We start from the raw sequence: 20,244 nt of genomic DNA, 5'->3' as shown, positions 1-20,244 counted from the left end.
GAACTCACATACCGTGAGATCGTGACCTGAGCCGAAGTCGGACGCTTAACCGACTGAGCCACCCAGGCGCCCCTTCTTTTTTTTTTTTTTTTTAATGTTTGTTTATTTTTGAGAGAGAGAGAGACAGGGAGAGACAGAGTGTGAGCAGGAGAAGGGCAGAGAGAGGGAGACACAGAATATGATGCAGGAGGCTCTGAGCTTTCAGCACAGAGCCCAGTGTGGGCCTTGAACCCACGAGCTGTGAGATCATGACCTGAGCTGAAGTTGGACGCTTAACCGACGGAGCCACTCAGGCGCCCCTAGATTTTACATTTTCTATATACAAAATCATGCTGTCCGCAAAGGCAATTTTATGTCCTCTTTCAAATCCTTATTTTTTTTTCTTATTGTACCAAGTATGACTTCCAGTAAGATGTTGCTAAAAAATAGAATTATCAGGCATTCTCTGTTTCATTTACAATCTCAAGGAGGAAAACCTTTAATAGTCCACCAATAAGTACAAAGTTTACTGGAGATTTTTTGGTACCTTATCAGAATGATGGTGTTCCCTTCTATTCTTTGCTTTGAAAAGAGATTTTTTAATCACAAATTGCCGCTGATTTTTATCAAGTGCTTTTGTTGCATCCATTATGATACTGAGACTATTCTCCTTTATTCTTTGAATGAGGAACGTTATGTTGATTTTTGACTGTTAACGGAACCTTGCACTGCTAGAATAAACGCATACTGGGAAATTTGTTCATTATTTCTTCGTATATCTCTCTCTCTCTCTTTCACCCCAGTCTCTCACATCTTCCTCAGGAATTCCAATTACATCCCAGGTGGCACACCAGTTGATAGTATCCCACAGTTCTCTGTAGCTGTTTATTCTTCTTTAACCTGTTTTCTGTGTTCCCTCAAATTAGTTGCTTTCTATTCCTCTCCCTTCAAATTCACCAACTCTTTCGCCATTTTGTTAGCCACCTCTAGCCTGGTGCTAAGTCTATCCAGCAATTACCCATTTCTGTTACCATCTGTGTGGCAGGCAGAATGGCCCCGGAGACGTTCGTGCCTTCCTGCCCGGAACATGACACAGACCAACCGCTGCCTGAAGGTGGGTAAGCAAATAGGGACCTACCAATCTCTGACCGCAAAGAAATGAGTTGAGCCAACAACCGAAATGAGATTCGAAGTGGATTCTTCCCCAAAGCCTCCAGTTAGCATCAGCATTCCTGCTAACATTCTTTTAACCCATGAGACTTCTGTCTAACCTACAGAACCACGAGATCATACACGCACATTGTAATAGCCATTACATTCGTGGTCATTTGCCATGGCAGCAATAAAAAACCAATTCAGACTTTGGTACCCGACGGCGAGGTGCTACTGTAACAAAAACCTTAAACTGGGAAACTGTCTTTGGAAGCAAGCAGTCGGTAAAGGCTGCTAGAATTTCAGGGAGCATGAAGAAGAAAGCCTAAATTGCCTTAAGCAGACTGCTAATAGAAATGGGGTCTTTAAGAACACCACCAGCGAGGGTTCACAGACCACTTACAGAAATCTGGTCTTGGAGTCCATCCCGAAACAGAAGAACACACATTCTTTTCAAGTGTACATGGAACATTCTCCATAAGAGATCACATATTAGACCATAAAACAAGTGTCAACAAATTCAAAAAGACTGAAATCTTTCCGTGCGTCTTTTCTGACCACAATGCTATGTAACTAGAAGTCAGGCACAAGAAAAAATCTGGAAGGAGCGCAGATACATGGGGGTTAAATAACATGCTACTAAGCAATGAAAGGGCCAACAAAAAACAAACAAACAAACAAAAAACAAAGAGGAAATAAAATACATGGAGACAAATAAAAATGAAAACAAAACAGTCCAAAATCTTTGCGATGCAACAAAAGAAGTTCTAAGAGGGAAGTTTGTAGCAATACAGGCCTAACTGAAGAAGCAAGAAAAATCTCAAATAAACAACCTAATCTTACACCTAAAGGAGCTAGAAAAAGAAAAAAATCCAAAACCAGTAGAAGGAGGGAAATAAGATTAGAGCAGAAATAAATCATATAGAAACTAAAAAATAGAACAGATCAATGAAACCAGGAGCTGGCTGTTTGAAAAGATCAATAAAATTGATAAACCCTTACCCAGACTCTTTTAAATTTTTTTTTTCAACGTTTTTTATTTATTTTTGGGACAGAGAGAGACAGAGCATGAACGGGGGAGGGTCAGAGAGAGGGAGACACAGAATCGGAAACAGGCTCCAGGCTCCGAGCCATCAGCCCAGAGCCTGACGCGGGGCTCGAACTACGGACCGCGAGATCGTGACCTGGCTGAAGTCGGACGCTTAACCGACTGCGCCACCCAGGCGCCCCTCTTACCCAGACTCTTAAAAAAAAAAAAGACTCAAATTTAAAAATCAGAAATGAAAGAGGTGTCATAACCAAAACCACAGAAAAATAAAAGATTTTAACAGAATGTTATGAAAATATATGCCAACAAATTGGACACTCTAAAAGAAATGAATAAATTTCTACAAACATAACCTTCTAAAACTGAACCAGGGGGCTCCTGGGTGGCTTAGATGGTTTTAAGTGCCCGACTTAGGCTCAGGTCATTATCTCACGGATCGTGAATTCGAGTCCCATGTCCGGCTCTGTGTTGACAGCGCAGAGCCTGAAGCCTGCTTCAGATTGTGTGTCTCCCTCTCTCTCTAACCCTTCCACACTCATGCTCGTTCTCTCTCTCTCTCTCTCTCTAAGAAATAAACATTTAAAAAAATTTTTTAATAAAAGTAAAAATAAAACTGAATCAGGAAGAAATAGAAAATTTAAACTGATTACTAGCAATTAGGGGCACCTGGGTGGCTCAGTCAGCTGAGCGTCCAGCTTCGGCTCAGGTCACGATCTCATGGTTTGTGGGTTTGAGCCCCACGTTGGGCTCTGTACTGACAGCTCCGAGCCCGGAGCCTGCCTCGGATTCTGTGTCTCCCTTTCTCTCTGCCCCTCCCCTGCTCACACTCTGTCTCTCAAAAATAAATAAATAAATAAAATAAAAATATTATAAAAATTTTTTTGAAAAAGAAAGAAAACCCTAAAGACTCCACCAAAAAACTACTAGAACTGATATTTCAGTAAGGCCACAGCATACAAAAAAAAAAAAAAATGTACAGAAATCTGTTTCATTTCTATACACTAATAATGAAGAAACAGAAAGGAATTAAGAAAGCAATCCCGTTTACAATTGAACCAAGAATAAATAAAATGCCTAGGCATAAACGTAACCAAGGAGGTAAAAGACCTGTACTCTGACAACTATAAAATACTGATGAAAGAAACTGAAGATGACAGAAATGGAAAGATATTCCATGCTCCCATATTGGAAGAACAAATATTGTTCTACCCAAAGCAATCTACAGATTTAATGCAATCCCTATCAAAACACCAACAGCGTTTTTCACCGACCTAGAATAATCCTAAAATTTGCATGGGACCACAAAAGACCCTGAATAGACAAAGCAATCTTGAAAAAGAACAACAAATCTGGAGGTATCACAATTCCAGATTTCAAGTTATACTACAAAGCTGTAGCAATCTAAACAGTATGGCAATGGCACAAAATTAGACACACAGATCAGTGGAACAGGATTAAAAGCCCAGAAAGAAACCCATGAATATAAGGTCAACTAATCTTTGGCAAAAGAGGCAAGAATATGCAATGGGAAAAAGACGGTCTCTTCAACAAATGGTATTGGGAAAACTGGACAGCGGCATGCAGAAAAATGAAACTGGACCACTTTCTTTCACCATACACAAAAATAAACTCAAAATGGATTAAAGACCTAAAGGGGAGACTTGAAAGCATAAAAAACCCAGAAGAGAGCACAGGGAGTAATTATCTGCCACCAGCCACAGCAACACTTTTCCCTTCCCTCCTGAGGCAAGGGAAACAAAAGCAAAAATAAACTATTGGGACTGTATCAACATAAAAGGCTTCTGCACAGCAAAGGAAACAATCAACAAAGCTAAAAGACAACCTACTAAATGGGAGAAAATATTTACAAATGACCTATCTGATATAAGGGTTAGGATCCAAAGTATATAAAGAACTTATATGGGAATGCAAGCTGGAGCAGCCACTCTGGAAAACAGTATGGAGGTTCCCCCCCAAATTAAAAATAGTACAACCCAGCAATTGCACTACTAGGTATTTATCCAAGGGATACAGGTGTGCTGTTTCGAAGGGACACATGCACCCCAATGTTTATAGCAGCATTATCAACAATAGCCAAAGTATGGAAAGAGCTCAAATGTCCATCGATGGATGAACGGATACAGACAATGGAGTATTACTCCATACACATACACACAATGGAGTATTACTCGGCAATCAAAAAGAAAGAAATCTTGCCATTTGCAAATATGTGGATGGAACTGGAGGGGATTATGCTAATTGAAGTAAGTCAGTCAGAGAAAGACAAATATCATATGACTTCACTCATGAGGACTTTAAGAGACAAAACAGATGCACATAAGGGAAGGGAAGCAATAATAATGTAAAAACAGGGACGGGGACAAAACATAAGAGACTCTTAAAAATGGAGAACAAACAGAGGGTTACTGGAGGGGTTGTGGGAGGGGGGATGGGCTAAATGGGTAAGGGGCATTAAGGAATCTACTCCTGAAATCACTGTAGCACTATATGCTAATTTGGATGCAAATTTAAAAAATAAAATTTAAGAAAATGATAAAGAACTTCTAAAACTCAACACCCAACAAAAACCAAACAATCCAATTAAAAATGGGCAGAAAACACGAACGGAGACATTTCTCCAAAGACAACATACAGATGGCCAAGAGACACATGAAAAGATGCTCAACATCACTCATGACCAGGGAAATGCAAATCAGAACACGAGATATCACCTCACACCTGTCAGAATGGCTAAAATAAGTAACACAAGAAACACAGCTGTTGGCGAGGATACGGAGAAAAAGGAACCTTCATGCGCTGTTGGTGGGAATGCAAACTGGTGCAGCCACTGTGGAAGACAATATGGAGGTTTCTCAAAAAGTTGAAAATAGAACTACCCTGTGATCCAGTAATCACACTACTGGGTATTTACCCAAAGAATATAAAAAAAACACTAATTCTAAAGGATATTTTCACCCCTATGTTTATCGCAGCATTATTTACAATGGCCAAACTATGGACGCAGCCCAGGTGTCTGACAAACAAATGGATAAAGACGTGGCATGTATGTACAATGACATATCATTCAGCCGTAAGGAAGAATGAAATCTCGCCATTTGCAACAACATGGATGGGGCTCGAGAGTGTAATGCTGAGAAATAGGTCAAAGACAAAAACATTAGATGATGTCACTCAAATGTATAATTAAGAAACAAAGTAAATAAAAGAAAAAAGAGAGAGGGAGAGAGGCAAACCAGGAAAGAGACTCAACTATAGGGATCAAACTGGTGGTTAGCAGAGAGGAAGTGGGTGGGGGGATGGGGAAAACCGGCAAAGGAGATTAAGGGTACACTTATGATGAGCACCGAGTCACGTACAGAATTCCTGAATGACTATACCTACGTCTGAAACTAATAGAACACTGTATGCTAACTAGACTGGAATTAAAAAGAAATCTAGTCTTGGAGAATCCTGTGAGAGCGCAGAAGGGGGCACAAATTGTCGTAAGCTGGAGTAAGGTGGATCCTTGTCACAGGTTAGTGGAGAGATGAGCGGAACTGTGTCCTACAAGTTATGTGGAAAGCAGAACTTGCAGACCATGAACTCGGCTCTTCGTTTGAGGAAATTTCCAAGGACAGTGTTGAAGGTGTGACCTGCTTTCATCTTGTTGCTCACAGTAAAATGTGAGACGAGAAGTTCCAGGAGCGGACAAGAGCCTCCGCCCGTGCCTGTGAGTTCCAGCCTGCCCAATGCATCCTGGACTTGCGTAGCAGGCCCCCAAACCGCAAATGCCAATTCCTTGTAGTAAATCTCTTTATATATTTACCTGCCTTGGGCTCTCCTTCTCTGGTTCAATTCTGACTGATACAGGACTCTATAAAAAAGGAACTAAAAAGAAATTCTAGAGCTTTAGTTTTCATTTCCTCTGCTCATTCATAACTATCTCCCATTGAAGTCTTTAAAGCATCTTTTAGAAGTCTGTTATTAAAGTTTTTGTCTGCTAACTACAATGTCTGGTTCCTATCAGAATCAGTGTCTATTGACTGCTTTTTCTCTTAACCGTTGGTCACATTTCCAAATTCTTTGCACTTCTGTCTTTTTTTTTTTTACTGTATAGAAACATTGTGAATGACAGGATGCAAAGACTCGAGAATTTATGATGTTTCTCTAGCAGGCAGTTAACTTGGCTAGGATCACACTCCAGACTTTATCTCTTCCACACGAGGTGCGCCTGAATTCTCCATTCAGTTCTTTCAGTTCACAGCTACTTTTTGCCAGGCTTTCTAGAGTCTTCCCCTGTACCGTTGGGGAAGTTCAGGATTTTTGCAGAGTTTGAAATCGATCTGGGGGCTTCCCCCCGTCGTGGCTTCCTCCTTTCCAGGGTTTTCACCCTAGGTTTTCATCACTCTTCCAATCTCAAACTATATTCTCACCCCTCTTGTCCAGCAAATACCACGGCTTTCTGTGATCCCACCTCCAGGAACTGTGGACCTCGGGAGACTGATCAGAAATATACAGACCTCATTTCGTACAGCTCTGTCTCTGAGGCATCAACTTCCCTCCGGTTTTTGCCTGCTTTTCACCACTCACCAGTGCTTTCAAATAGTGGTAGACTTCCCCATTGTTTGGGGGCGGCATACTTTTGTACGGAAGATCTAAGTGTTTGCAGTAAGGCTAATGTGACCAAGCTCTTTCACCATTACTAGAAGCCGGAAGCTCAACCGAATACTTTAACATTCCCTTTATCTTCTTTGTTGATATTTACATGATAGCTCCCCTTTTTTTTTTTTTTTTTTTTTGGTGGTTACTCAAGAGATTACAATATTCATCCTTCTGTTATCACAGACTACCATCAAATAATATAACGCCAGTTCACGAACAAGATGAGAGCCTTACAAATGGTGTATTTCTTTTCCTCCGCCATGCCCTTTCAACAAATGAGTCATTAAATGCAGTACTTCAAGATTCTTTTACAAAAATAAAGGAACAAATAAGACTCTTAATGTCACCCCGGCTTTCACATTTAATTACTGCATCGCCTATGATCTGTATTTTTTGTTCCCTATCAGCATCTTATTGTGTTACTGGCAATCATAATCTATTACATACATATACCAAAGCACCCATTAAGGTAAAAAACCAAAAATGTTGCATGACTTGGAAGGCCCCAAATTTTCTTAATTTGGAAAACACTAAATCTCTGTAAAATCCGCGCAGCCCAAAAAAATCCCCCAAGGAAATACACCTGGACGTACGTTAGCCAGCAAACAAAAAATCACTTAGGTGTAGGTGAAGGCACTTACCCCTCTTCATTTTCTTTTAGTAAGCGACTGGCAATTCGGATAAGCATGCAGTAAGCAAACTGTGATTTGAGGCCGGATTTAGTAAACTTATTCAACATCTTAGAAACAGCAAGGCGATCGTTCTTTTTAAGGTGATACAGGACTCCCAGCGCATGGTACTAAAGAACGAGAAAAAGGATGTAACATCCAGAAAGCGGGAGGAGGAACAGGACAAACTTCCAGGAAAACAAAATCACACGGAACGAGATTTTTAGTAAAAAGATACCCAAGTCAAATGTGTACAAATAGAACAACTTTTTTGTACGGAATCAAGCGCAGGCAAGACTGAAAGGAGAAGAGTTTCACCCCCAGAAACTGTAGATTCAGACTGGACAGGTGGTATTAAAGAGGTGACATACAATCCGAAGACGGCTCTAGCAGGTTTGTGACTCCCCCATACATCCTTAGCACAAAGGCGCTCAGGTCCAAGGCTTTACCAGCGTCACAGGTCTCTGTTAGTGGCTTTAAGTCATCTGTGGCCATGTTAGTAGTTAAAGGATTAATCTCCTAAAGCAGGCTCAAGGAGCATAATTATCGTGGCACTTCGTGTAAAAACACAACGATCAGAGTTAAGAGAGCGAGACGGTTTCTTGAGGGAAAAATTACTCCTCTATTTCCTCATAACTAAATACGCCTACAGAAGTTGTAAACATTAAAAGGGGGCGAATAAGTATCCTCTCCAATACAAATGGGGTACTTCACATAACATTGCCAGTGACCATTTCGCTCTTCTCTTTTAATTAGGAATTAACGAATATCCAAAGGAGATCTTCCCAACAAAATGGTTACGTTTCACAAAATAAAATTACTCTTGACTGTTGGCGTAATGTCTACTATAACCAAGTTCTGAAAAGCTTAGACTTGAACAGCCTTCTTCACAAATTATTTTTCACGTAAGGGGCTGAAATGCAGTGTGAAGGACCTCTGGAATGAGCATCTCAAACTGCTACTGAATTTAAGAATCTTTCCTGAACGTTCCTACAGCTTCTATTAAACGCTAGCAGGGTCTGTGACAGTAATTCTAATTAACGGGATACCTACTAATAGGCTGCTTAATATTACACTTCCGCTAACACTCATCTAGGGAGTCAATAAATTGTCCCTGAAATGAAGGGTTAAAGAAAGCTGATCTCAAGACCTAACGGGACTCGATCACAGTACCTGGACCATAATGTTATCACTGGAAGCAGCTTCTTGGGCTTCATTGACCCAGCGTTTAACCACGTCATAGCTTATCTTCATCATGTGCTAGACACAGAACAAAGCGAGAATAGAAAGTGCATGGTCACTAGAGGTTTACAGACATGAACTGGTTTTCTTAGAAAAATCACTAACAGACATTTCCAAATCAAAGAGACAACTCTGTAGCTTTTTGAAGTCTACTTCAAGTCTCTACTCCAGACGCAACTAATAGACCAGAAACTCTCTCCAAGATGAGGAGGGGTTTGTGGGCTAAGATGAGAGGGGAGGGACAGGAAAGGAAGGGCTAGTTAATAGGACGGTGCTTGAATAATGTGTACATTCTAGGTTTCACTTCCAGGAAACTCACCTGGAAGGAAAAACAAAAACACAAACAAAAACACACAGTACTGATAGATCCCTTGCTATAAAACTTGACCACCTACACTGCAGACCCAGAAACTCTTGTGGTTCAGATGATCTAATCCATTCACACACTAATAACCAATTTTAACCAAATGCAAGGTGACCTCAGGCTGTCATAAATTTTGTTTTGATAAAAAGAGAAAGAAAAAGTATTCCTGAAACAAAGACCACTTTCCAGTAAGAAATTTCCAAGTGGGGCAGGGGGCTTTGGATGGAAGGATACCACACACACAGGGCACTATGGAAAGCAGACGATACAAGAGGCAAGAGGTCAAGTTCAGGTCACAAAGGAAGATTAAAAACAAAACAAAAACGACCTTCAGTGTCTTCCCGGTCTGCCACCTCACCCCCCATCCTTTCTGATTACCAAAACCTTTCAAACATGGAAATGTCACCTTTTTAACTGCCTATATTGTAACGCTGCTCTGATAAAACACTCTTGGATAAAGTAATAGAGACGCAAATGTGTTTTTTGAATGTTTCACGGTTCACGTGGGAGAGAATCACAGTGATATTTTGTTTAGCACCCGCTCGAGCCAGGCAGCTGGCCACTCGTTCACTTACTAAGGACGACACCAGTGCCGAACTGGAGACGCTGGAGACTTTATCCACAATGGCCTGCTTCATGTATCTTTCAATGGCCTGCAACATTGTTCCCTGAGAACATTCATAAAGAAACAGTTGTTGAAGCACACATCTTCACCCAAAACTACGGCTCCAGAATAGTTTACAAAAACCAGTCATATATTTGTTTCCGTGCCAATATTTAGACTGCGTTAAAGGGACTGCCATCTACTAGAGTAACTCTATCGCAGCGGGCAGGAGCTAGACAACCAAGTTGAATCTTCAAAGAGAAAGACCGGAAGGAAGCAAATTAACCGTTCAACAATGAAATCAACCGTCTCAGTGTGGAGAGTCCCAGCCTGAGGAAAAGTGTAAGCCCAGGCTCCACTTCTCAGGGATGTTCCAAAGGAAATTCCTAGAAGGGGATGGAGCTGCTTTTGAAATCCTGAAGGTATCTCTGCACGAAGGGGATGTATTTTATACGGATCCCATAAAGCCCTACACATCAAATGTGATCCCTGATAATTTTAGATACCTAAGAAATTACATGTTTTTTTTTCTAAGAAATTACATGTTTAATATGCTACTGCAGGGTGTCCTCAATACGAAGTCCTCTGCAAATAAAGTCCTTTTTAAGTGGAAGAAAGCTTAGCACTGTGAACGTAGCAGCAGATGAAGATACGTAAACAGACGGAGATCAATATTCAAAGACAGCCTATGGCTAGCGTGGGCAGTGTCCAGTCTCAGGCTGACCGATTTAATACTAAAACAAAGGCAGCCACAGCAAAACACATCACACCATCTCCATTACTCCTTCTAGGGTCCAGATTTACCATTTGCTCCTACACAACCTTTAAAACTTGAGAAGACTGTAAACATACACATAAAATATACCCAACCATGAATAGAGCTGAAATATTATTCAATATGCTGGCAATGGCCAGTCTGCCCTTCATTTGATAACCTTTCCTACTCAAGAGTTCCCAGAAAGGGACAGCCTAATTTCATCCCTCCAGATGTGAGGGACTGAGTCAAGGTTAAACACCGGACTCAGACCTTTTGTGGTTATAAGCCACTGGCTGGCTGATGGTTAACTAGGTTCTCTCTACTGAATATATGAATGAGGAGGCCTGAGCCTCGTAAGTGATGGATCACAATAGTAAATATCGGAGAAATCTTGCTGTTGAGTTCCTTAAAGCTGTCCTATTTCTTGCTCTGTCATCTGTTGTAAGCTTTACCTCAAATTCTGAGAGATCCAGATCCTATAATAAAGTTGTTTAAAAAAAAAAAAAAAAAAAAAAAAAAAAAAAAAGCCTGGAGGCACAAAAGCCTTTCTGGTGGTCCTGTTTCTCTAATACTGAAGATTCACAGAGTCAAGACTAGGGAATCCTATTAAATTTACGGCCACCTGTAGCTAAACACGGTGTCCCCTTTGATGCCTCGGTAAACAAAGAGAACTTACATCAGTGATTCTGCAGAGAGCCCTGATGGCTGGGCCTCGGTACACATCTTCTTTTCCGGTCATGTCCTTAGTCAGACTAAGAAAAATCAAATGAGTTACCATGAAATCAATTGATATCTCTTGTGTGGAGTCCACCCCTAGCTAATTCCCATTGTCCCCATAATTATCTTAATGCAGCTATGAATTCAGCAAATATTCATTGAGTGTCTTCTTTGGATAAATATTAAAACGACTGGATAGAACGCTGTTCTAAATCTTAAGAATATAGCAGTGCGCAAAACAAAGTCTTTGCCTTCATGGAGCTAATGTACTAATGTGAAGAGATAATATATTACATAAATGAAATATGATTTTAGATACTGGTAACTGGCATAAAAAATGAAGACAATGGAATAGCGAGCCACCGGCTGAAATCTCCCAAATCCTAAAAACCCATCAGACTAGACAACTCCTTAAAAGAGCCTGACTAAAATGATTAACTCACGAAGTCGTGCTCCCTCTCACAGGCACAGTTTTCCCCAAATGACAGCTGTCTATGGCTTCAGACCTCTCTATGGAGTTTCCAAAATAAGCAGAGGAGTGTGGACAGAGCTACTAAATTCCACATCCATGCTTCAAAGAGGTTTTTAGCCTTTATGCATCATTCACCCTATCTTCCTGTCCCTGTCCTCTGTGTTTAGTCTGTCCCCAGAATGACTATCCACCCCCTCCCCACTCACCTCCCCCGCACGTAATCCAAAATGGCCTCCAACTCCAACTCACTCCACCAGGATGCCATGATGAGAAATTAGTGGAGAACTGATAGTCCTTCAATGTCTTTATTTTTTATTTATAAGAGTATTTTCATAAACTTTCAAAACATTCAGAGAAATATAAAATACAAAGTCTAAGCTGGGCCTCACCGACCCTAGACAGTCTCTGTGAACAGTTGCTTATGTTTTCTTAAGGAACTTCTAAAAAATATATATACGACCATAGAGACATTAAAATGCATGCAAATGAATCTCCACTCTTCTGGCACCTCCCTTTTTCACTTAATATATTTTAAGAATCTCTCCATATTGGCAGACTTTAAAAAATTGTAGGTATCTGTATATTTTTAAAAACCCAAAATATATCTAAAATATCATTTTAATGGTAACACAGATTTCCACTGTTGGGATATAAATAATTTATCCATTAGTCTTTTTCACAGATATTTGCATTTTTCCAATTAGATAAAAAGTGAGGCTTGGCAGGTTTAGTATCTTCTGAGGTCTCGCTCCTCGGCTTCTATGTGACATGAAAGCAGCCATGCACAATACATTTAAAACAACGGGCATGGCTGTGTTCCAATAAAACTTTATTTACAAAAGGAGGCAATAGTTTTTGCCACGGGCCAGAGTTTGCCAACCGCGGCTCCGTGTCTTAGTTTGGGCTGCCCCGACAAAGGCTTACAGACAGGTAGTTTGTTTGGGAATGTGTTCGAGGGAAGGGAAGACAGAGAGGTGGACAAAGAAGGAGGGTACTTAATACAAAGGAATTTTCTCTAGTGGGTCACTGCCACAGGCAACTGGTTATTTGATGAGCCATCTTCTGAGGAGGCTTATGAAATACATGTTGGAACCACATTTCCAAGGGATGAAAAGGAAAGAATTTGTCCACTAGCTCTCAGCCACTGGCTGACAGTTAACCCCAGAGCGTTCTCTCCCCATTTGGTTAACATTCACATGTTACCTCCCACATGTGAGTTCCAAGTCAGGGCCCAAACCGGAGCACCAGGGAAACTGGGGGGCAACCAACAGAACACACAGCGCGTGCTTCAGCAAGGCACTGTTCACGCAGGTGAGCTGGCCCCTGTACAGAACAGCTGACCACGAGCACAGCTAGGATCAGAGAGAAGGCCTGAGGCAACAGCATCCAGAACAGTCTATCCTTCATGTCCGTCAAATTTGAACATGTCCTCCATTAAATCTAACCTGTCACTGAGCCTTCAAGATGGTAACCATCCACTATTTCTACAAGAGATTGGAAAATGAATGGCACATGGTATAATCCTTACTGTTACCACTCATTCCGCAGCCGTGATTGACATCCACCACATCCTTCCCACAATCACCCAATTCTATATTCCCCTCACGCTTAGCCAGCACTTGATCTCATCTTGGTCGGGTGTCCGATAGGTGACTCAAACCTTTATCTCCAAGGATCTGAGCTCTTTGTTGGAGATTTACCATGGCTGGACCATTGGCTGTTCCCCATCCTCTACTGACCATGGTCTCAGGCATGAACACATCAAAATATACGTAAGTAAATAGTACCTTGAATTCTAGATACAGTCCTCTCTTCCACGTTTGTAGAGCAACAAGCCTAGCTCCTGATAGGGATCAAGGTCAACTACCTCTAGGAGGACACAGCTCCTTTCTTTCCACCAGCATCAAGAATCCAAAGCAACCCAACAGTAGTCATCATTTTAAATGTGCAAACTGGCTCACTTCTCTGCCCCAGGACTTCTCAGACACTGGAGTGGGTGGTGCCTGTGGTTGCCAACCTGTCATTCGGACGTGTGGATCCAGAAGTGTGGGGTATCTCTGTGCTGAAGGCAATCCTCAAACAGCAGGAACCAGGAGTCAATGGGTTAAATGCCTCCCCCTGTTCATCACTGAGAACACGGTCTCTTGAGAACCAGCGCCTTTGACTCACATTCAGGGTGGGGATGGGAAGCATAACTTCTACAGGCAGGCCACTAGTCCTACTTTCACCTCTCGATTCCTGGACCCCACCTGTTGTATTTATTGGTGACAGTATCATACGCTGACCATCAATTTAATGCACATACTTCATCCCAGAGGAGGATCCTCCAACTTCACAGGGTCCCATCGCCAAACTACTACCTCAACTGAGCCACCATTGCATTTAGGCTACCTGCTCCTGACAGAATGTGGTGAAACTACCGGATCTCTTGGTCACGAGCCCACCGTCACACGGCTTTTGCCAAAAAATGAGTGGCGAGGTCATGTAGGATACCATGAACCTAAGAAACTGTACCCCTCAGATCTACTGAAAACCCATGGATCATCTTCTATGATGAGAAACTTATGCAATCAAATGTATCAACCTTTTCTTTCACTGCCTCTGGAACTGCAGTCCTAACAAAGCTTTTCCCTACAACGAGGTTAAAGAGGAACACACTCCTATTCCAGCACTTGTATGCTTCCATTTTGAAAGTTTACAGTCTTTCTCCTTTTAGAGTTTTTTTTTTAATTTTTTTTTTTTTAACGTTTATTTATTTTTGAGACAGAGAGAGACAGAGCATGAACGGGGGAGGGGCAGAGAGAGAGGGAGGCACAGAATCGGAAGCAGGCTCCAGGCTCTGAGCCATCAGCCCAGAGCCCGACGCGGGGCTCGAACTCGCGGACCGCGAGATCGTGACCTGAGCTGAAGTCGGACGCTTAACCGACTGAGCCACCCAGGCACCCCATCTCCTTTTAGAGTTTATTCGTGGATAGGATGTGACATATGGATCTGATTTTGTCTTTTCCCAAGGGACTACTCTGTTGTCTCAGCATCACATATTAGAAAGCACCCCAGTGTTTATCCCAGTGATCCGAGATGCCACCCGTTGTCATATACTACATTTCTATGTGTATTGGGGTCTAATTCTATACATTTGTACCAAAAAAACCTCTGACGATGTAGATCAGCATGGCCATGGTGACACATTACAAAGTCATCACACAATTTTATTCCCCTGGTCTGTCCATCCATGTGCCAGGACCATACTGCTTTAAGGGTCCAGGCCTTAATGCTTCACTGACTGGGAGAGCTCCCAGTTCTTCTACAGTTCTTTCCTGGCTATTCCTAAATACTTGTTTTTTGACTGAAACTTTAGTATCAATTTTTCTACGTTCATAATATACGGCCTGTGGGCTGCTTCACTGAGATTGCATTGAACTTACTAATTTAGAGAGGACTGAAATCTTTCTAATGTTGAATTGATCCATTCCAAAACATTGATAATTGGTCGAGTGTACCTGGAGCCTTTCGGGGCTTTAAATTATTCTTTCCTCTTGGAAGTCTTCTGCGTAAGTTTCTCTAAGGTGGCTATGCTATCCTACACCCCCCCTACAACGCACCTGGCCTTGGAGCAGGCTCTTTGACTTTGGTGCTGTCGGGCTTTGTGGTTTGAACCTAGATTCTAATGGGTATGGAATGATATCTCACTGGGGCTTTAATCTGCATTTCCCTGATAATAACATCTAGAACATTCCACGTATTTATTGGCCACTCATATACTCTTTTGTGAGGTGTCTGCCCTCAGGTTTTCTTAATCACCATGGTTTCCCAGCAAGGTCACATCGTTGTCTACATGTGCTGAATGGCCGTGTCTAGTTTTCTATTCCTGCTGTAACAGACGGCCACAGTTGGTGGCCTAACACAAAATTTTATCAACTTACGGTTCCATGGGTTAGAAGTCCAATGTGGGTCTCATTGGGCTAAACTGACTGTGTCAGTGGGGCTTACATCTACCTCGCAGACAAGATTCATGCACCCCATCCCAAGCTCCCCCCAAATCTCATCGCTTTACAGCACCAACCTAGAGTCCAGAAGCTCATCTACCTCCCACGGATTCAAAACCCCTGACCTTATCATCAAAATCCTCTCAATTAGGTATGGGGCAGACTGGGTAGCCTCTCTCCTGAGGCAAAATTCCTCTCCACCTGTGGGCCTGTGAAATTAGAAAACAAGTTCTCTGCTCCCAAAATACAACGGCGGGACCACCCCAGGATAATAGTCAGACATTCCTGTTCACAAAGAGAAAATGGAATGGGGAAAATAAATAAAAGAAAGTCACTGGTCCCAAGCAATTCTGAAACCCAGCCAAGCAAGCTGGAAAAGGTTTCGGGTGCTGGGCAGAATGCTCAGTCATTCTCCACTCCATGCTCTGGTCCTGCTCCCCTGCCCTCAGGGCCATCCTTTCGTTTTCATAAAGGGCAGCATGTGTTTAAAGCTGAGCAGTCTTCGGTCTTCTCGGCCCATATCCTGCTGTAGAATTTGGGACCCGGGCAACTTTCTCTCACTTTGTCCTCCCTCTGTCCCTTTCAGTCCACGCTGGCGGTGATGCTGGTTAAGATCCTCAAGAGCCCTGTGGGACTACCATATACGTACAGAGACTCACTCCATTAGACCAGAGCCTCACCACAGATCTTGCCTAAACAACCCCATCTCTATTTCCGGCTTCTGCTTAGATGCAGAGGGAATCTATGAGTCACACCCTTGATCTCTTCAGAGTGTTTTGTGTGAGTGAAGACTCTGACCTTTTCATCCTCCTGGGGTGTTAGCAAAAGGCTATAGAGTAACTCCTTTGACTTTTCCTTTAGAGCACACTTTCCTACTGAATCTCTTGATGTTTGCGTCCTTTGCAATTAGGGCGGGCTGAGAATTTCCAAAAAAACTCTTGATTTTTTTTTTTTTTTTTTTTGGCATAGTGGACCTATAACCTATCAGTTTCAAGTGCACAACATAATGATTTGGGATTTGTAAGGAACGTCTGGTTCTTTCACGGGTGTCTCCTCGATTTATTTCTCTACTCTCACACGTGTTACCGTGAGTGGCAAAAAGAAACCAGGCCGCACCTCAACACTCTGGAAATCTCAGTTAAACAGCCAAGCTCACGAGTCCTGATTTCTGTATAACTTCAGGGCACAATCCTAAGCTCTCTGCCACCACAGGACAAGGGTTCCCTTCCCTCCAGGACCTAAACGCCCTCCTCATCTCCTTCTGAGCCCTCCGCAGCGGCGCCATTAACGTCCACATTCCCGCCAACGATCTCTGCATTCTCTACCATGAACAGTGTTTTCTCTACTCCTCACTTCTTTCTGAGTCTACCCTTCATTAACATCCCGGTTTCTACTAACGTTCTGTTCAAGACGGTGTCAGCTTTTTCTGTCCTGCGCCCCCAAATTCCTCCCGCATCTACTCATTGCCCAACTCCAAAGCCATTTCCAGAGTCTTAGGTACTTGTTACCGTAGCACCCCACTCCAAGGTACCAAAACCTCTAGTGGTTTTTTCCCCCTACTTTGAGAGATAATTGGCATATGACATTGTACAATTTTTTTTTTTTTCTAAAAAATATGGAATGCTTCACGAATTTGCCTGTCATCCTTGCGCAGGGGCCATGCTAATCTTCTCTGTATCGTTCCAATTTTAGTATATGTGCTGCCGAAGCGAGCACTGACATTGTACAATTTTTAAGCGCACAGTGTGCTGATCCGATACCCGTACATGCCACAAAACCTATTCCTTTTCTACTGCTGCTGTGACAAATGACCACAAACTTAGAGACGTAAGACAACATTCATTTCTTTCTCTTAACGGTTCTGTAAGTGAGAAACCCAACACCGGTCTCACTGGTTACATTCCTTTCTGAACTGTAGGGTGAATCCCACGTCCCTGCCCTTTCCAACTGCTACAGGCCACTCACATTGCTTGGCTCCCGGCCCCCGTCTTCCATCTCCAAATCCAGCAACACTGTATCTGCGCCCTGCTCCCCTCATCCCATCTCTTTCCTGACGCTTCTGCTGCCCTCCTCCGCTTTTAAGGACCCTTATCCTTATAGGGCCCACCTGGATGATCCACACCATTCTCCCTACCTGCGGATGGGCGATTTCATTTCCCCTTTGTTGCGTGATGTGACATATTCGCAGGTCCTGGCAATGAGGCCAGGGATATCTTTGGAGGGCCATTATTCTGCCTACTACATCTACTAATCACTTGAAATGAGGCAGAAGCAAACCATAATTCATGGCAGCCTAACGGGAGTCAGAGGAAAGTACTAACAGCCAAACAAACAAAAAACCCTCATCTATTTTTAATTTTTCCAGTATTTAGTGACTATCGCAATCTAAGTGAAGATTTTCTGTTTGTTACTGGTGGCAGATATTGTTAGCTAACTAATCCGATACCCGTTTCCAACCCCTTTCTCCCCTGCCTGCCCCTAATACTCGGGCTTTAAAAGCTAAACGGTCACTTTCCTGGTCCTGGCGATGGTCGTAGAACACAGCTGTGTCAAATGAAATCTAAAACTCGCCTTGGGAAAAGCTATTGCATACCTGACAAAAGAGACAAATGGTGCTGGCCCTCCCTGGCCCCTTTCCCGGCACCCCTCCCACCTTGAATGGCGCACTGCCAGGCATTCAGGCACCTATTTGGCGACAATGTGGGATTCGAGACACACCAGCCCTCCCGCTGAACTACTGAACCAACACCCTATGCCTACACCGGTATGACTACACCGGGCTTTCGGTTCTTCCCAGCTGAAAGCCTTACTAACTGCAACTATATTCAATACAACTGCCGGTTAAAGACAAGTGCCCTCCTCCGAAATTTATTTTGTTACACAAAAGCCAAATTTACTTAAATGAATTATAGTTAATAATTAGGAAGGCAATTCTTTTTTAAATAACATTTGGGGTGTGTGTGTGTGTGTGTGTGTGTGTATGTGTGTGTGTGAGAGAGAGATACATACTCCTTCTATGACAACTGGAAATCAAAATTTTACAGAAAACAAACAGCCACGATCCCAAACACCCAGAGAGAACCTACTGGTAGTACATTAGTATATTTCCATCCACATATTTTTATATATGTACATAAAATATTTTTAAAAGGGAGACTATATAAAGTACATAAACTTGAATCCAACTCTTACTCGGCACTTTTTGAAGACTTTTCCATATCATTAATGTTTCAAAAATATTTTCAAAAAATTAAAGTATCTCCTAATCTGATAACATGGTTAATTAAATAACATTTAAGAATGGCATATATTTATTTTATCCTTTTTGCTAGTATAAACAGTGTTGCAATGAACATTATCATATATAAGTCTTCCTGTGCTATCTCTGATTATTTTCTGACCATACTTGCATCGATGTGGCATTACTGGGTCAAAGGGATAAACCCTGGGCAACTGCATGGCTCAGTCGGTTAGGCGTCCGACTCTTGGTTTCGGCTCAGGTCACGATCTCACGGTTCGTGGGATTGAGGCCCTTGTCGGACTCTGCACTGGCAGAGTGGAGCCTGCTTGGGATTCTCTCTACTTTCTCTCTGCCCCTCCCCGACTCACACGTGTTCTCTTTCAAAATAAATAAACATTTAAAAAACAAACCACAAAGGGATAAACCTTTTTATTTTTTATTTTTTTCAACGTTTTTAATTTATTTTTGGGACAGAGAGAGACAGAGCATGAACAGGGGAGGGGCAGAGAGAGAGGGAGACACAGAATCGGAAACAGGCTCCAGGCTCCGAGCCATCGGCCCAGAGCCCGACGCGGGGCTCGAACTCACGGACCGCGAGATCGTGACCTGGCTGAAGTCGGACACTCAACCGACTGCGCCACCCAGGCGCCCCGGGATAAACCTTTTTAAATGTTCGACAAATGTTGCCTAACTGCTTTCTAGAAAAACTGAATCAATTTATTATTCTGCCTCCTGTGTGTACAAGAATATCAATCTCCCTTACAAATTCCTACTGCCTTTTTTCTTCTTTGCCAATTTGATGGGTAAAATTTTATTAACTCACTGGAGTTTTTAATTTGCTTTTTTTGGGTTATAGTGAGAATGACTAAAAACAATCAGGTCCTTTCCATTAGTTATTTTATGAACGATCACTTGGAATTTTTTTTAAGTTGAAGAGTTCTTTACATATTACATATACTAGCTTTTTAATATACTTATTGTATATATTTTGTGTCAAACTGTATCGTTTACTTTTTGGTTCTGTTTCCATATTACAACGAACCTTTAAAATGTATTAGCAAATCTATTAGCATTATCCTTTGTGACTTTGCTTTATCACATAGGCATGGTTTTCACATGATGACAATCACACTTTAGGAAAGAATGCTTTAAGATATATACATATAATAACATATATATATTAATTCATATATATATGAATTAACCTATATAACATATATAATAACATATATATATAACATATATAACATATATAATATATATAAATAACATATATGTAAAATAACGTATATATATTAATTCCCATTGGCTTCCTTACAGTCAAAAAAGTAAAATTAATAGAAAAAGAACAA

The 20,244-nt window shown here is 41.9% G+C and overlaps 1 protein-coding gene, 1 long non-coding RNA gene and 1 other non-coding gene across 4 annotated transcripts in view; all 3 read right to left on the bottom strand.

Annotated features, from left to right (window-relative positions):
* COPG2 (COPI coat complex subunit gamma 2) overlaps nt 1–20,244 on the bottom strand; it is a 116,777-nt gene that overhangs the window by 77,184 nt on the left and 19,349 nt on the right. For both annotated transcript variants that reach the window (XM_058724252.1, XM_058724253.1), the window contains 4 exons: nt 11,153–11,228; nt 9,691–9,783; nt 8,683–8,769; nt 7,483–7,640 (listed from right to left, as the gene is read on the bottom strand). In XM_058724252.1, the coding sequence (XP_058580235.1) occupies nt 7,483–7,640; nt 8,683–8,769; nt 9,691–9,783; nt 11,153–11,228 (414 nt within the window). The remainder of the gene's footprint in view (nt 1–7,482; nt 7,641–8,682; nt 8,770–9,690; nt 9,784–11,152; nt 11,229–20,244) is intronic.
* LOC131508983 (uncharacterized) lies at nt 14,390–20,043 on the bottom strand. Its single transcript, XR_009260247.1, has 3 exons — nt 19,554–20,043; nt 17,394–19,317; nt 14,390–17,257 (listed from the first exon to the last, which is right to left on the bottom strand). It is a non-coding gene; the product is annotated as an uncharacterized LOC131508983 (long non-coding RNA).
* LOC131511156 (U6 spliceosomal RNA) lies at nt 17,261–17,367 on the bottom strand. Its single transcript, XR_009261361.1, has one exon. It is a non-coding gene; the product is annotated as a U6 spliceosomal RNA (small nuclear RNA).

This window comes from Neofelis nebulosa, chromosome 4 (genome assembly GCF_028018385.1).
Source record: "Neofelis nebulosa isolate mNeoNeb1 chromosome 4, mNeoNeb1.pri, whole genome shotgun sequence".
In the NCBI taxonomy this organism is placed as follows: Eukaryota; Metazoa; Chordata; class Mammalia; order Carnivora; family Felidae; genus Neofelis; species Neofelis nebulosa.
This window is presented reverse-complemented; position numbering and strand designations above follow the sequence as displayed.